General features: G+C 40.8%; 1 protein-coding gene across 1 annotated transcript in view; it reads right to left on the reverse strand.

Moving 5' to 3' along the window:
* Positions 1-14,676, reverse strand: part of VWA8 (von Willebrand factor A domain containing 8) — a gene marked incomplete at its 5' end in the record, with an annotated part of 200,290 nt that extends 185,614 nt beyond the window's left edge. The window contains 2 exons of the mRNA XM_082496817.1: positions 2,932-3,009; positions 14,529-14,676. Coding sequence (XP_082352943.1) covers positions 2,932-3,009; positions 14,529-14,676 — 226 coding nt within the window. The remainder of the gene's footprint in view (positions 1-2,931; positions 3,010-14,528) is intronic.
* Between the last annotated feature and the right edge of the window lie 4,389 nt (positions 14,677-19,065).

Consider the following 19,065-nt stretch of genomic DNA (forward strand, 5'->3'; position numbering starts at 1 on the left):
AAATTCCAAAATACGTAACATTTCAGTTTATAGATTAGTATAAATATTGCAATTACACTCGTATTTTACATCAAAACATCTTGTATCTACAGCAGTCATTCACACAGCAAAACAAAAGGGACCCTTAAAATAAGAAAAAAAAAATGTTCAGTTAAGTAACGCGCATACTCTCTAAATGCCTCACAAAGAGGGGATAATTGATATGGAGCAAATACAATTTCACTAAAAGAATATAACTTTGTTCTTTGTAGTAACATAACTTAAGCACTGCAAGATAAAAAAATGTCCTAAATTTAAACATACAAAGAAATTGTACTCAAGTGCTTGAAATTCATTTTCTGCTATTAAATACGAGTATTCTACCTTACTTAATTCTAACTAATTTACTATTTAGATTTCTAAGCAAAATTTTGTACCTTTAAGTAATCCTACTGTAAGTACATGAATACTGATGAACAACAGTATCCCAAGCATGCCATCGGCTCCTTTTCATCATGATTATTAAAAAAAGAGAAACAACTAATAATACACCTAATATGTGCTAATAAATGTTACTTTTAGTTGTAGTACCAGAATTTAGCTAAGATCTCATCATTCTGTACAGTTCCATTTTTAATAACTTTTTTGCTGTCAGATTAGTTTTCAACCACTTTTTCCTTCTTATAATTGTTAACTAGAAAAATCTCTGATACTTTGATTTTACCAAATGTTTTTGTATTTCTTTTGTTCCCAATCCAAAGAACTGAAAGAGATGCTGCTAACATTTATCTCACTGAAAAGTGCAGATTGACCAAAACATGTAATGGCTTGGTGTGGAGGAGTGGAAGGCAGGGAGGCATTGTTAAAATTAACACATTTAGTAGAGCACAGAAAAACAGACAGCAAAACAATCCGTAAATAAGTGAAACAGATCACATTAGTCATTGACATAGATAACCGATACCCTTTGTGATCAAAATGAGAAAACAGGCATACAGAATAAATGATGAAAAGCAAAAATTGATCTATAAAAAGTAATAATACAGAGCAGCATTTCTCAACTGCTTGGCCGTATTCCCAGGGAACTCACGAGGTACGAGAAGTCTCATTACATTCTGGTCTAAACCAGAAACCCTTTCCTCATGGGCTACCCTGTAACAGCATGGACTCACACATGTCATAGGAAATGTTTGGCATCTAGATCACCTGGCAGGAAAGCATCACAGTGTGATGCCTACTGGGGTGGCAATTAAGCAGCCCATGATCCAGATGCAGACCAGTGATCTGGCCTACTGGAGTACTGGCAGACTTCACGCTTGTCAAAGACTGAAAGCAAACAAAATCTCCCTCTATATTCCTGCTACAGCTCTCAAAGGACAAACATTTCAGAAGAAAGTTAAGAAACAGTAATCTAAGCACATCAACAGTAACACAGATGTACTATCCCACAGCTACTACAAAGTACGGAATCACAGAATGGCTGAGGTTGGAAGGGACCTCTGGAAGTCATCTTGTCTAACTGCCCTGATCAAGCAGGGTCACCTAAAGCCTGTCAGATCAACTGATGTCTGAAGAAATGAAGTCCTACAGCCTAAGAACGCAACAATATAAGCCTTTACACAGCAGCTCCTGGCCTTTCTGAATAATGCACCAGTAGCACTCCCTGTACACCTCTAACATCCCTGTTGCCCTCAGTATCTCTCTCCTCACAGCTATCTGCCATCCTGCCAGTGGTGCAGTGGTAAGTCTACTATTGATGTCATCGATGCCATTCTTCTGAAACCAAACCAAACAAAAAAAACCACCCTCCATCCCCAAAACCCAGCAATTTTCTTGATGTCCTCTTCAAAATGTCATGGAAAGAATTTAGACATGTTGGAAAGCAAACTGGCTTGAAGTGAATGACTATGCTCAGATTCCAGCTGTGGGACCTCCCAAGCCCAACAACAACAGTCACTAGGAGTTCTCAGTGCTTGGTCAAATCTAAGCACAGTATAAGATTTACATATCCATTTAGAATGCCAAGTGTGCTTGATTTTGGTCTAAGAATGTATCTGGGTGGAAAAATCAGTTGTTGGCAGGTTTGGGCTTTTTTTAATTTAAATTTTGGACATCCAGCAGCCTATATGTGAAAGTGCTGAATAAATGGCAACTCATCATTTTGGATCCTCAGGAAATAGTTGGCCTGTACTGTCCTAGGAAATGTCACAACGAAAGCGTGATTCACTTGCTGATCCACAGTGCAAAAGGAAAAGCTCAAGAAGTATATATTCTTAACAAACAGGAAATATGTATAGGTGAGAATCGTAGCATTTTTAACAAGGTATCAAACCATAATGTGAATTAATTTTAAGTACATGTATTCACATTGTTCATGTGCATAACTGGCTGTGACTTCTCTAAGTATTTGATAGCATTTTTTATCACTATGCAATTGACTTCCTATTAACTTGATGGATTTCAAAGATCTGTATGTTTGCTGACAACAATAACATGACAATCTGGGAATATTAAATATCACAGTAGAAAAACACCATACGTCTGGCATATATCAGAAAACTCCTAGGACATACAATCATATTGCAAACAAATGATAATTTTAAACTGCCACAGTTTTATGGCCAAACAATTTGAGATTACTGTATTATTTTTAGAAGTAATTGCTGGATGAGACCCCTTTTGAACAAAATATTTAAACATACATAAACAGTCCCTTTTACTGTCCCACTGACCAGCGGCACAAGTTATGTTCAAAGTTAAGAGATTCCTGTGTAACCAGCTGAACCAGAGATACAGTAAAGAACTCAGCAAAGATAGCCTTTCCCAAATTGCACACTTTTTCAAAACATGTTTCTTAGATAATTTCAGTAAAGTCAGTGGAGTGACTTTGAGTGAGTAAAAGTTTTTTTAATAAAGCCTTGAAACCCATTCAAAAGTAAAGCAGATTCTTACTGTAGTTCTGTGGAACAAGTTCTGGGTTCTTCGGTGTTTTGAGTTTAAAAGACACATCTCCAATAGTGACAGTATCACCTAAAAAAAAAAGAGGAAAGAAGTCTTTTAGTTTCCAGATACTTTTTAAGTTTTTAATGTCCTTATATTACCATAGGTCTGCTGCGGTAAGGCTGACTGTGTGTTCACAAAACAGCCTCTAATCTGTTTGAGAATTATTAGTTTACTAATTAGGGTCCGCTGCTTTTCAACAGATCAGGTACTAAGGCAATTTACAGTTAATTAATTTTCCTTAACTTTTTTCTTTTGTTGCCGTTGTTATAACCATAACTTACTTTGTTGGGAGCTATGGAATTCAAGCTCACTATACTACCCCATTCCAGCTACCATTGTTGATTTATTGAAATGAAATCCTTAGACTGTTTGTCTGCAGAACTAGCAGCGAGAAGCACTTGGAGGGTGATGATTTTCCTGGGTTTTCAAGCAGCCCAAAACAGTTTCTGTTGGAGGTATGAAATGACATATTCATGTCAGCAGGCCTTTCCTGCACTCTCTGATTGTACAGCTACGGAACCTGGCACCTTTAAGAGATCTCAAGCATTTCTTCCTCTGCATTTCACTGAAACTAAAACACCTGGTCATTTTATTTACTGGTCTCTTACTAGGACCTGCCTGTCTTATCTGTCTTTCTGCACCCACAGGCTTGAAAAAAATTGCAGAGCATGCCCTGTGTACTTTCTCATGAAGATCTAGTTTGCAGCCAGGGAAAGGGCGAGCACCAAGGCAGCAGTGGTCACGCAGAAAAACAGCACAACACCCAAAACCCATGAAGCCAAGAAAATGAGTTGCAGACTGGTACCAAACTCAAAGTGTATTTTTTTTTTTTTCAAGAGAACATCTGGGCCATGCAAATGAGTTCACAAGTATTAAGACCATGAAGACCATGACTCTAGTAAAATCATGTTTTTTCCATTACTGTTGCTAAAGATAATACCAGCTTCACTGCCCAACAGACACAGAAATGTGTGCATGAGGATGGAGAGGATTACATGAGTAACACTGCTGTGCAGGGGTGCAGTTTTGCCACAGCACTCTGTATACACTACCTTTCCGTGAACTGAGGCCAAGTTTTGGAACTGTTTCTTGTGCTTGTGCTTTTCTGAGAAACGAGACATAGAAAAGACACAGCCCATGAACAAGATCCAACTCTAAAAATCCTTTTGTTAATCTGCATCTTGTCCTATAGCATCCAAGAGGACCCAGTCTACAGTCACCTATTTCCAGCACTGAGTCAAAGAGTTTGGAAGACCAATGCTGGAACCAGAGAGGGAGATCCTGAAGAGGAAGCTTGTCCAAAATGACAGAGGCACCTAAAACTCCTCCCATACATACAGCAGCTCTCCTTTCAGTAAGCAATGACTCTAGTTTTGCACTCAAATGCAGTTGTCTTCCAGCATACCCAGATGTTACTGCTCATCTCACAGGACTGAGAATCCCCAGGTTCTGACATGACTCAAACAATCCATGGGAAAGGTTACACATTTAGACCTAGATTTGCAGCAGTCAGAGGAGAATCACCTACATCAACAAACAGGAAGCAGCGAAGAAAGGATTATAGCTGATTTCCGCCCAAATTTAAGGGCTTAACAACAATGCTGAGACTAGGATTCACAGCCTGCATACATGCCTGCATGTTGCTCTTAAAGTCCAAATAATCAGCCCTCCATTTTCCCCTTAAAATAATGGCAGAAGGTGGTAAACTGGTGGTTGTTCCTGCACTTTACATGACAATACAGTGCTTCAATGGCCCGCCAGAAAGTAGACTTAGACAACAGCAGTACTGCTAAATAAAAAGTGGCCAAGGATTCATCCTTGGTCCTAAGGACAAGCAGCAACAAGCAGTCCCCACCCTCCTTGCTAGAGCTAAGCACCCTTCTCTGTCAGATCTCTGCAGGAGCCGAGGAGTGGAATGGTCCCAAACAGAGCTGGGGCTAAGCTAATGACTAGGCAGCAGTTCAGGGCTTTCGGTCATTTCTTGGCCCTTGTTGAATTTGCAGTTCAAATTCACCCAAGAGTACTGTGCCCTCTTCAGCCTAAAGTGTTCAAACACACTCCAGTTCAGAGGCTTCGTCCCTGTTCTGGGAAGTGTTATTTATCTTAAAAAGTCACTGGACAATAGACATGACCACTGCAGGGAGTAAAATCTAGGCTTTGGCTTTCACAGGGTTTTGCCCACTTCTCTGAATTTTAAAGGCAGAAAAACTATTTTACTGCATAAGCATCATGTCCCATTCCCCTTCTTCTGCTGCAGCTCCAACTACTCCTTCTCACTAGGGAACAGCTACAGGATTGACCAAAACGCCTCCAAGTTGATGTAAACAACCTAGGAGCCCACTGCTTCTTGCAAAAGTTGACACCTCTCTCATTAGCTCAGCTAGGAAGAATTTTAACTTTCTAAAAAGAGCAGGTTGCCCAATATATCCTTAGGAAATTAGTGCCAGTTTATTTTCTCACCATTCCCTAGCCAACTTGCAATGAGACAAAAGTATATGACTAATTAGCTCCTAGCTTAAATCACCTCAGCTCAAGTTGTAAATGCTCTTTCATGCGTAAACAGTCGTAGGGACAAGATGCTGAAACAACAAGGTGTCAGACTTTTTCAATACATTGGAATGATGAGATCATCTACAGGAGAGAATTTTAATTACCTATTTTATTGGCACAGTACTGAAAAGAGTTAGTTGATTTCCTGTACTCCCTAAAAAAATAACCAAACCCAACTGAGTTTGGTCTATGTGAAAAAATGGAAAATGCATCTGTTCTGGTGGTATTTTTGTCAGTCTATAACATGCTAACCCTTGATCAACACATCTTATCATGTCCAAAAATTCCACAAATATTCCAGCCATAAACGGTCGCTGTAAATTTTCATGACAAATGCGCTGAGAGGGAACTATATGCAAGATGTGGAGATAGCTCAGCAGCACAAAATCCCTAGCATAGAGTCAGGGTGTTCAGCTTTTAAAAAGTCTTTTGCTGCCTGGAGACATATGTTGCCTCCAACTTGCATCTGTCCACAAAGCAAAAATATTAGCAGTGTTTAACAGAACTTTAAGCAAAAATAAACCAAGACAGTAGAATCTATTTTCCTAGCTAAATGAGCACAGGAGGGATTAGCCCACTAATCTTATCGCACTTCCACCTGGGCTACATTTTCTTGTCCCATTTTTTCCTTCTGTACTTATTTAAAATGTCATGTTTGGTTACTCCGTTTCCACTGCATTTCCAAACTCTTTGAACAGAGATGTCATCCCAGACAAGCTCTTTCCAACATTTCACCAGCTGGCAAGGAACTGACAACAGCCTGCTTGGTAAAACGGTGGTGTTAAATCAGCAAGGCTCATAATTTGAGAACATATATCCCAAATTATTTGTCTCCACTGCAAATTATGAAATATCCCATGAAAATTGAAATATTTATGAAATATGAAATAACGAAATATGAAATATTCCGACTCAGCTCACAAGCAAATAACCACACTATTGTGGACAAAAGCTGTACACAGGAGGTTTTGCAATGGAGACTTTGTAGCCTGTATCAGGCTTGCTTAGGCAAGCAGTGAAGATGTGCCCCTGGTTTCTTATCTCCCACACAGAAAACCGTAATCTTAGGTAGCACAGTCTTTGGGGAAAACAGTGGGATATAAGCAGCGTCCAATGTACACAACAAGCTAGGGCTGCTGAAACAAAACAAGTGCCAAATAAGCCAGAATCCAGAAGGTAAGGGGGAGATCCCATTCAGGGGGCTATCAGCATACAGACAAAACACGTAGTTTGAGAGCCCGTGCAATATGGGCTAGAAATTGGGGGCACATAAAGATTGTGACCCAATAATGGTACCCTGAAGAGACTCTCTGAAAGAAGGAGATGTGAAAACAGCCTCAACATGTGCAACTAGCTCTTTCTACTGCATCTGGAATACACGGGTGTGAATTTCACCTCTGGCAAAATGGCAATTCACACAGGCACAAACAGCTAGCCAGTAACCACACTGAACCTGATATGCTCTCTTCTTTAGAGCTACAGACAGAAAACAATATTAATACCTATGTCTGCTTTTTATGATAACTGCCAAGGGCTCTTCAGGTGAGCAGGCCTATTTCTTCCACTCAGACCAGTGAGGGCTACTGAACAGAAAAGCACCACCTCCAAGCCCCTGAGCTGCAGAGGAGGCAGCCGCAGGCTGGGAGAGCACTTTGGCAGGGCACCCCTGCACGAGCACCCTGTGCATTTATTACCCCTTAGCACCTCCAACTCATCATTCTCCGATATGGAATGGTAGGACTAGATGGACCTTTGTTCTGACCCACTGTGGATGCTTTTATGCTATAATCTCAGTAAGAAGGCTTCTTGAAGATGCAGCTTTATTGTGCGCTTGGCACCTTTGACCGGTCTTCTATTTAAAAGCTATTATCACACCAACTATCCATCTTCTCCTCTCCCCCTCCCGAGAAGAGACTATTCCTTAATCCTATGTTTTCCTATATGTTGAGAAGAAAAAGCCACTGCTGTTTAAATTATTTACAGCAACGCTGGTCATATGTGAAGATAAACAGATTGCATCTCAACTACAATTTAAGAACTTAAGCAGAAAAAGTTTTATTTCTTCTACTCACCGTTCTTCTGGTGAAATAACGCATTAAGAAAAAAGAAGGAAATGAATAAATTTGAAATGGCTATTTTTAAATAAAGAAATCCTACAGCAAAAGAAAACATCTCGCACAGATCTATACATGTGTTTAGTTTTTTGAGAAAACAGAAACAGTTCCAATCTCATGTGCAAATCTTTACATTATCAGAGTTTTTATAAGACACTACAATGAAGCTTCAGGAACATTGAGTTTTTAGGTGGCTGAAATTATTGCCATTTGGACTCTTTAGTCCTCAATTTATGTGAGATTAACACACTCCAACAGTCATCTTAGTATATTACACATTCACTTGTACACAGACCATCCATCTGGTCTCAAAAGCCAGTAACAGCAAGAGCTTATTAAAACTGTGAAGGTGCTAAGCTCTGCTAACATTAATTTCTGTGTGATAAGGTCACACCTGTTAGAGGAAAATTCAAAATCTGTATTATATTCAAATGTATATTTCCAGGTCATAATTTCATTCTAACATGAAGGAAATGAGAAGGAAAAAAAAAAAAAAAAAAAAAAAAGAGGCTTTTCACTGATATTTATCCAGCACATTTCCATAGGGTCATCGAAAAGAGTGTCAGCCCTCATCCTCGAAGAGCCAACTTATTCTGAAGAAACAGAAATGACACTTTCCAGGATTTGTTTTTTCTTTTTCCTCAACTATTCTGAATCCATTATTCTGGGGGGGAGGGGAGGGAGAGGCAGAGGAGGTGGGGTAGAGGAAGCAGCCCTATCTACACAACTTACTTATTTCTCTCATTTCATAGCAGCTCTTACTGACCATCTTCATGGCTGTAAACATTACACACAGTCACTGGGTAGCACTCTAACCTATTTTGCATCTCATATTGGTACTGGCAGTCTCCCAAACATATGAGGACAGAAACCCATTCCCCTCACTCACTAGGTTTGCTCCTTGACCACCTCTGCCTTCACCTAGAGATGAGATGGAGCTCAGCTGCTGCCCCCAGGACACAGCACACTGACAGCTGCTGCTGACCAAAATAGTTGGATGTTTACACAACAAAACCCATCTCCAATCTAAGCAAAAAAATCCACTTCACTTATGTCGCCCTTTTTTATGAGCAAGAGAAAGAAAGCCTTTCCCTCTAAAAAATGAAAATAATTGCTTCAAACATAGAATTTGAATATTACTCGATTTCTACTCAACGTTATTGTTAGACCTTCTATTTTTTTTAATTTTCAGCTGTGAAGATAACACTTGATTTTTCAATTGTCTACTTTAGGTTAATGATTCTCTTTACTGATTAAAGTCCAAAGTGTCATTAAAACAAAATCTTGGTATTAACTTTTTCCTCTGTTTTTCTGCATTAGTAGAAGATCAACAACATGGACGCGGAATCTTATTTGACATTCAGACATTTAGGAAGCTTACAATAATTTCTTAGCAGAGAGCTTTTTTCATTTGGGCCAATAGCATACCCTGAAGGTAAGGAGTCTGACAATGCTCAATGACAAAAGTGTTATGATGTGAAAATTCAGTTTTGAATGTGTTTAATAACATACAGAATATCTCTTAGTAATATGCTTACCACGTCAAAGAAGTACTAAGCTGCCCATTTCATGAATTACCAAAACACTTTAGAAATACTGGTCATCTTCTCCAACTTCCTGCTCAACATCAGCTTACCACCAAGACAAGATCGGATGAGCCATGGCTCTGGCTGACTGAATCTCAAAAACCTTCAAGGATGGATCTTCACAGCCTTTCTAGCAAACCTCTTCCCCTGCTGCACCACTCCCCTAGTAAAAAGGTTTGTCCAATTGTACAGTCTGAGCCTCCCGAGCCCCAATTTGTGATGACTGCCTCTTGATATATTACCTGCCACTATTAAGTAGAGTTAGACTTAATCATTTTTGTAATTATAATTTTAAGTTGCCAACAGATTTCTCCTCCCTTAGGCCCCTCCCTGAAAACCTAACAAGCCCAGATCCATCAGCTTCTCCTCACCATCAGGTGCCCTAGGTCCCTAAGAATTTTGGTAGCCCTCAAGGGGACTCCATCAGTTTCTCACTACCTCCCTAGAACCAGGGAACATGAAACTGGACACAGCATTCCAGGCAGAGCCTCATCAGTGCTTTCTAGAGATGAACTCTCCCTTTACCATTGCACACACTCCTCCTAATGTAGCCTAGTCTGTGGTTCACCTTACTCGCTATGAGGTGTTGGCTCATATTCACCCAGACATCCACTACAATCCTACAGCCTTTTCAGCAAAGCTGCTACTCAGCCAGTCCCTGCTCAGCCTGTAGTGAGACACAGCCACACTTAAGTCCAGTAGCAGAACTTCATCCTTCTCCTTCTTAAACTTTTTGAGGTTTCTGTTGGCCCAGTCCTCAAGTTTATTGAGGTCCCTCTGGACTAAAGATCTGCAGTTTGTCAGAAGGTAGGGATTTTGTCCCTACATACCAAATAGCACTTTTACACTCCTCTTCTGTTGTCTGTCCTTATTTGCAATTTTGTATGCCCCCTTTTTGTGCTCTAGTTCATTGAGAAGTTCCGTGCTTGGCCAAGCAGGTCTCCTGCTGAAATACCGAATCTTCCTGCACTGTGGAATGGGTCATTCTTGAGCTGTCATTAATTTTTCCTTAAAAATCTTCAAGGTCTCCTGGGCACCTTTCTTCTTCATGGTTGTTATCCAAGGGATTCTACCTACCTATCTCCTGAATAAGTGAAAGCCTGCAGTCCTTAAGTCCACAATCCTAATTCTGCTGCTCACCTTACCAGCCTTCTTCCAGGTCCACAGCTCAATCATGTTACGGTCACTGTGATCCATCTATGATCAAATTGGCCATAGTTCTTCCTACTTGTGAGCAGCAGATGAAGCGAAGAGTTACTCCTAACTAGGTGCGCTGGCATATGTGTTACAAAATTTTTACCAACACAGTCTAGAAACTACCAAGAATGCATGCACAATGCCAGACCGCCCTGCTAGCAGATGTCTGGATGGCTGAAATCCCCCATGAGCATGAGGGCACACGAGTGGGAGGTTTCTGCTAGCTGTCTGTAGAAAGCGATATCCACTACCTCCTCTTAGTCATACGGTAACAGATGCTCACCACATCCCCAGTGTTCCCTTTCAAATCTTCCGTGGCCACTGCTACTTACGTGAAAAATTAGCTCACAGGGTTTTCAAACTATATGAAGGTTCCCGAAATACAGTTTGCTTAGTGCAGAAAAGCCAGACTATCAATCTAATCTAAACTGAACTATCAAATGCATTAGTATAATTTCAATAATGTATTTCAACTAAAAAGAAACTGCAACTGAAAATCAATAGAATTGCTTTTACAACTTCCCATTTACTGAAAAGATAACCAAGATAGACAATATAGCTTTAAAATTCACTATGGCATCTCCTACACAACTATCCTGAGTTACTGAGTTTGCCAAGCAGGTTCAACTTCAGCCTCATGTATTAAAATGGGCAGGAGTTGCAGAACACATCAACACGTATCAGGACTGTAACAGTTGCTAAACAGGAAAATTAAAATTTTGAACAACTGCCAAATATTAAAACTCAGAAGCTATTTACTGACATCTACTCATGGGAACAACGGTGAAACCCTACCAAAGAGCATATCTGCCTGACAGCTCATCCCTTTCTTCCAGCTATATCAGTGTGTCTAATAAAAGACACTATTTTTTTGCCACCAACCTTTTCTCTCTTGGATGGATGTTGGAATAATTTGAAATAACTCAGGCATACCTCTTCAAATTTTCACAGCAACTGGCTTTGAAAATTCCTGTCTCCATTCACTGCTTTCTCATTTGTGCTGATGCAACAACTGTTCATAAGGCCTTGTCATAAATCAAATCACTGGAACCGTTTCAATCACCACAACGCACAGCCCCCTAAGTACCACTATGGAGGCAATGAACAATAGCAGGAATGTTAAGAGAAAGGTGAAAGAACAAAGTCTCTTAAATAGGTTTTGCCAGTGAAAAAAATATTGCCAGAACCACACTCCCAGCTGTCTACACGTGAACTTCAACAAGATAACGACACAGGTAAAGTCAGAAAAGGGAATGTTGGAAAGCATTCGCATCCATCATCAATCAGTTCTTTAGTCTTTAGACAGTGATAGACCTTGAAAAAAAAAAAAAAAACACACAAAGCCCCTTCTAAACACATGGTCCCATTCATAGTCTTCTTTCAGACTATAAATTTTTACCACAATCACTTAGATCCTGTATACTGATGATTAAAATCACAGGATTCTGAAGTCTGATACAGTTTTCACAACTGACTCTGTTATACTCAGCAGATACTCTTGTATGTGTCACAGATCTTTCAGGCTTTAAACACGGGTTTGATTAGGTACTGGGACCAGCCAGGTTTTGGAAAGCCTATGAAGTGAACCTGGACAGGCAGAGCTGCAGAAAACAGTGAATCAAGCTAATATACATTTTGGTCTACACAAGTGACACAGCATAAGTTGTTTTATGTACATTGAGCAGCAAAGCACATGAGAGACCTTCCTTTGCCTGTACTGCCATCTCACTGGCAATGATTTTTATTTTTCCAGCTCTTCAGTTTTCACCAAATTCAGCATTTGTTCCCACCAACCCCTTAAATAATCTCTGATATTGTGTATTCGGTCAGACTTTTTCAAAAGTTTCGTATTACATACAGATAGATGCAAATAATTAAATGTCAGTGAACTGAGTTACGTAGAACTTCACTTTGTTCAGCTCATACTGTGTTTAAAATAATAATTCATCACAAATAATTCTGCAGTCTACAAAAACCTGATTCTTTTCAGTCTTTTGGAAGAAAATGCAAAACCTGCATTAAAAATTATCCTGCTAGCCATCTTTCCACAACACTTGCTACTATAAATTGTTTCCCTCATTAAATAAGGTGTGCAAACCCAAACCCTTCCCAGATATTCCCATTATCCTTTAGTCACTGAGTGCCTCTGTCTTTCACTTTGAGATTTCTCTTAAGCTTTACCACTAAATAGTTCTAGCAGTTCCTCCACAGCCCCCAGTGCACCAGCAAGCCATATTCGCATTACAAAGACAGACCTGAAAAGCTAAGCATGGGTGCTTCACATATAACAGGACAAAATCAGGCAACAGTTTCTCCCTTACACTTAAAAGGTACCATCACAGACAGTAAATCCAATCTGGCAGGGATGTCAGATCCAAATTACTGGGTAGAGAGCAATTTGCTCTTTACTTGACTGTTAGCTTCCAGCCTTTTCAGAAATATTTTATCAGTAGAGAAGAGACACACAACCTCAACAGTGCTTACAACAAGACTTGTAATCACAACAGCTGCATAGAAATAGCAAAAACACATATCGCACACAAAATTTCAGACCATCTCTTTGTAACTTCAGTAACCACAAAAAAATGACAGGGCCTGCAAAAGGACATGCAATCATCTTTAAAACAAAATTAATCAAAAAAAAAAAAAAAAAACACAACAAAACGCAAATAATGGTATTCCTAATATCAAGGTCCCAAATTCACAACAGCACAGGAATCAGTACAATGAATAAGATGTCTCAGGTGCTGGGAGGGCAAATATCCCTAATATTATCTCTTAGCCTGCCTTTAATAAACTACAAAATTGTCTAAAGCTTTGAGATTTAAATCTTTCTACCAAAACTATTACAACTATTGATTGCAAGTGGGAATACTCGTATTATTCATTACATATACAGTGTATTCATGAATACTGCTAAGTTACACTCAGTTACATTCCACAGCACATGGAAATTGTGACATATTTTTAGTAATACTGCATTTGCTACTGTTTCATTTTGTTGAATTTCTTCTTGTTTTTAAGGTTAGTCATCCTAATAAGGGGCTGAAAAGTACTGAGCTGCCTTCTTCAGGTGCTTGTTTCATACATTGTTAACTTGTTCCCTTTTATTCCTATTTGTTTAAGATAAATAACTATTTTTTTTAGTACTTTTGACCAATAAAATATTTGCTATTCAAAAATTCTTGAAGGAATTTTATGGTTATTTGTTCCTCAAAGGCTTCTTTCTTGAGAAAACTTTGAGAAACCAAACAAATATTTAAAGAAATGATCAACTAATATACAGATTAAAAAATAAAAATGGAGTTAGATGGTATTAAAGGGGTATAATTAAGAGCTTTAGCAAGTACCCCACTATCCAAATCACCTGCTGTCACTCTGTCGCTCATTACTCCCTCTGTATTTAGTAGCTTTGTTGCTTTTGGCATTCGCCCTGAAAAGTGCCAGCTACCACAGGCATATGTCACCGTTTCCAAACGCCACTTGTGTTCCCTGTACAGGCCCGTCATCTGTCTCAAGGGTCACCAGAGGATACTCTGGGACAGTTCAGGTCATCCTTCCCAGCACATGTAAGCTCAAGGTCAAACCCCTATCTCATTACCGTACGCTGCCTTGGCATCAGCCTTGGCAACCCCTGACACGGACATGGCTTTGGCTTAGCTGCAGGAAAAAGCCATGCAATGCAGGAGCAGAAAGCATCGCAAGGCGCTAATAAGTCGCTTGACGGAGAGGAGCGGTTCTGGCAGGTACAGGCTACGGGGCTGCTCCGTTGCTTCGCTGCGGGTGAAACGCTTTGGAAGAGAAGCTATGGACAGCCACCCTCCGCATCCCTGCAAGCCCGTGACTGAACTCTGCCCTTTCCCCTCACGCAACACTCATAAGCATAAGAAGGAACAGGGATGGCAGCGCCAACTGGACAAACCAGAAGATGGTAACCTGCCTCCAGGCCTCCCCCAGGCCGCCTGGCTGAGGGGACAGCGGGGCTGCCCCACATCCCCGGGCTCGGTGTCAGGGCCCGGGGGGTGGCCGGGACAAGGGGAGCCGGGGGAGGCTGTAGGGAGGCCCGGGCCGGGTCACCCCCTGTTGGGGGTGTCGTTACCTGAGCCATGCAGCGCCCTGACCTCCAGGCGGCCGGACCGCCCCGCGGCGGCCACCCCGCCGCCCAGCACCTGCCGCAGGAGCAGCCGGACCCTACGCGCAGTGGGGCCGCCGGCCCCGCCGCTCAGGCACAGCACCCGCGACTGCATGGGCCGCGGGGAGGCTGCCGCCGCTACTACCGATGCCGCCGCCGGGCCGGGCCGAGGAGGGGAAGGGAAACGCCGCCGCACAAAGTCCCACCGGAAACTAGCGCCGGGCCGACCGGCGGCCGGGGCGGGTTGGGACCGGCGCGGGTCGCGGGGGCGGCGGCCGCGGGCCGAGCCTGCCTGTGCACCCGGGGTGGCTGGGGAAGGCGCGGGGGGGACTCCGTTCGCCTCCAGTTGTGCCGGAGGAAGGGGGGGAGCCTAGCCGGGCGGCAATGGCAGGGGGAACCCTGGGACCCCTCAGCGCTTGGCCGCCGCGGCCGCAGGGGGAGGCGATGGCGAGAGGCTCCCCGGGCCCCCTCAGCGCCGGCCGCCGGCGGGGCTGATACCCTCGGTGTGTTCAGTCAGGAGGCTCGGGGCGTCAGCTCCGAAGGACACGTGGTTTATTATTATTTTTATGGGTTTTTTTATAAAAAGGATTCAGATCTCCCTAGCTGGAAACGTTTAAAACGCCCTGGAAAGCAAGGCGCAGGCAGCGGCGGCTGAGGTAAATTTGTGCGCCAAAGGTATTTCCTACCTGCCATTTCTTAAATCCTGCTGAACTCATGGGCCCTTCTGTCCCAGTGCCACCCTTCACCTGTGTTCTTGGGATTAAGTTATTTTGTACTTCAAGAAGAATTTGAACCAAGTTACTCAGGAGTGGCGTTTTGCACATGCATGGGTTAGATGTGAGATTTTTGTAAGAGATGATGTTACAGAAATAGGTTTCAAATCTGGCTTGTTTCAACTAAAGTTACTGTTCTGGATCTATGTAAAAGCTCAGGATTAATTATAGAATAATTTGTGAAAGGCTGAAGCTTTTATAATAAGGAACTAAACCTAGTTTCAAGGAAAATGCAGTTGAGACTTGGATCTCAGCACTGGTAAAAAGATGGTGAGGGAACTTAGCAGAAGGTAGAAGCCACAGTCAAGTCAATGTCTTTATCACCTGTACTTCAGGTTTTAGGTGTCTATCTCAGTGTCCACGGGGCTGGGAGAATTTTTCTCCAGTAAATCTCCCATTTCCTGCATGCTTTCAGCATTGAACAATTATCCCAGAGGACAACCAGTAAAGAGCAAGCTAAGCATCTGTTTAAACGTAGACAACTTAGACTTCTAAGCCCCCAAAAGATACTATGAATTATGAATATTGATCTAGTCCTAGAAGCATTTCTGCAGCTCGGCATTAGTTGTTTTAAACGGTTAAAGGAGGTGAGATTTCATGATCTTCAGCGTTTCCTGTTGGCTAGAGTGTTGCCTGGATATAAATTCTATTCTTAGTACCTGATATAGGTCTGTGAACCTGCTTTCTAGGTCTAAGGCAGGGTAAACTAAACTGAAACATCCTTTTATGGATATTGCCCTAATTTCTAGTAAGCTGAAGATTGTGAATGCTGGAGACTGAAGATAGACTAAGTAACAAGAAGGTCTGGTGGAACAGAGTAGAAGGCCAATGAGGCAAAATAACAATGGAATCGTTTATGAATATATTTTACCAATCTAGGATATTAAATTAGATTATTACATTGATCCTCTTGTCATGTCTATAGAAAAAATAGTAATAAATAGTAATAAACTGCAACAGATATGCAAGCAATTAAATGCATAACCTGAATATGGCTGGCATACCTCTCCAGAGGGCTGGAGCAATTTTCCTATGAGGACAGGCTGAGAGAGTTAGGGTTGTTCAGCCTGGAGAAGAGAAGGCTCTAGGGAGACCTTGTAGCAGCCTGCCAGTACTTAACAGGTGCCTGCAGGAAAGATGGGGAAAGGACTTTTTATCAGGGAGGGTAGTGATAGGATGAGGGGTAATGGTTTTAAACTGAAAAAGGGTAGATTTGGATTAGATATTAGGAAGAAATTCTTTCCTGTGAGGGTGGTGAGACGCTGGAACAGGTTTCCTAGGGAAATTGTGGTTGTCCCATCCATGGAAGTGTTCAAGGCCAGGCTGAATGGGGCTTTGAGCAACCTGGTCTAGTAGAAGGTGTCTCTGCCCAGAGCAGCAGATTTGGAATTAAATGATCTTTAAGGTCCTTTCCAACTCAAACCGTTCTATGATTTATGAAGACTGAACAGATTTTATGCTATGCTGGAAATAAAGAGACATTTCAAAATTTTGTACAGATTCACAGTAATTTCACACTGTGAATGTACAAAGCATCCTTTTACCTCTATGTGTGTGAATATATACACCTGTCAAGCTAAATGCTTTAAATTTCAGCCTTTTCTGAGTCATGTGTCTATAAAATGTTTAGCTTTTTAAAGCATTGTCTTAAAATTCTGAATTAGTCAGCTTTGCTAAAACTTTAAATTCAGCCTTGAGTTCAGCCTCCAACTTTCCATTTGCAGCAAAAGAAAACTATATTTACTGATTTTCAAACCATCGCTGGGAAAGTTATAATGGAAACATTGTTATCACTGTGCATAATTATGAGGAGGAAAATTTTGTTGAATACATATGTGTATACACGCATAAACAAACAATTTGATGGGCAACTTGAATGTTGCATTGTTTTTATGCTATACTGTCAGGCATGACACCACTCAAAATTTAGTATAAATTAATAATGTGAATGTGTAGAACCTAGTTTTTCTTGTATAGACATGTGTATACCCACATGTGAAATTTTATCTGGCTGTACAGTATTACATTATTGCTTGAATATGGCATCTGCTTCACTTGCTAATCATAACTGATGCATATGCGCTTTACATATCTGATACTTGCTCACTCCTCTCTATGGAAAGCACGATTCCGTCAGTAGTTTGGTGCTGTCATGAAGTGGAAGGATTTAGCAGTCTGCATCTGGTGTGTTTGTGAAGGCTTTCACAGATGATTTACAGCACTAGTAATAAACAGCTATTTCGTATTTTCATTCCCTGGCTTAACAGCATTCTTATTTGGAACATGAAGTTTCTTAAAAAAAATACTTTTCCTTTGATTAAACAGAAAATAACTTATTCCAAAGAGTGAGAGCTCAAAAAGCATCTCTGTGAGTTGACAGTTTCCAGACTGTTCTCTCTAGTAGCTGTCAACTACTTTGCTGTGTAGCTCTAGCTGCAAGACTAAATTAGACACAGGTGCAGACTATAAAGAACAATGCATCATCTCTGCCTAGTTGTAGTCAGTTCTCCTACACAAGAACAGAGAAGACAGCTGAGATGAAATCCTGGCTTCATCTGAAGTTCGTAGGAAATTCGCATTGAATACCACGAGGTCTGAATTTTATCCGAATGTTCTGGCTGAATTACATTAATGCAAGTAAGCCAGTCTTCATTTACTGTTAAATCTTTCTTTAGAGTGTAGGTCAAACATGAAACTCCTCTGAAACTATGTCCAGAAAATGTGAAGGGGCAGAAAAGGAAGTCTATTAGAATTCATACAGTTCCCTAGGGGTATGGGTTCCATCTGGCGATACTAACAGAGAAAGTCAAGCCATAGAGGCAGGCTGTGCTTACCAATCATTTTAATTCCTGAGATTAAGAGGTTACTTTTGTATCTTTTTTTCAGTTAGGCACAATTAGTTTTTTTGGTTTAAAATTTATAGTTGTTTTCCCAAATTATCTGTAGCCACTGATGGCTTGCTTTAGATACTAAAGATAAAACTTGCTCGTTTTTTTCTGCTGTGTATCAGTTTTGAACAAATGTAAGTACTGATTTCCATGGAGCCTTTCTAATTCACTATAATGACTCTTTGTAATACCAGAAGGTGCTTTTCTTGTATAGAATCGATTGGGAACAATATAAATCAAATAAAAAAAGGAAATGCACAGCTGTTCCTTTGTTGACTTTGTTGAACCCTAAATCTGTCCCCTATTTTAATCCAAGTTGATTTAAAAAATGGATCCACCAATAGGACACCAAGGTTCTAATGTAAACTGTCTTATATCCTGATTTTTGCTAAACTGCCTTTCATTCATAATTTCTTTCTTTGCATGTAATCTTTATTAGAATATCCACCTCTTTCCGTCTTCACTATTATAAAATAGGCAAGAGCCAAAGCTAGATTTTGTTCTACAAATGGTGTTTATAATAGATATTTCACCCCAGAAGAATGTATGATGACTGCCTTTTTAGGTAAGGGTTGAAAGGCTTTTGTTCTCTGTATGACAACTTGCTTTCAAGAAATTAAAATCCATTCCATTAGTATCTATTCAACTCCTCTGTCTCTATGTGTTATTCTATGCTGTTTGCACTGTTACATTGAACTAAAACAGCAAGTAAGGATAAAGTCATTATTGATTTTTGTAAGAAACAATGACATCGAGGTAAGGAGGTTCTTGCCATCTGATTGCTCACTGGGAAGTTGACCTAATGGCCTCTAGCTACTTGGAAGTACATTTTTTGAAGATTGT

Source organism: Vanellus vanellus, assembly GCF_965231255.1.
Source record: "Vanellus vanellus genome assembly, chromosome: 1".
In the NCBI taxonomy this organism is placed as follows: domain Eukaryota; kingdom Metazoa; phylum Chordata; class Aves; order Charadriiformes; family Charadriidae; genus Vanellus; species Vanellus vanellus.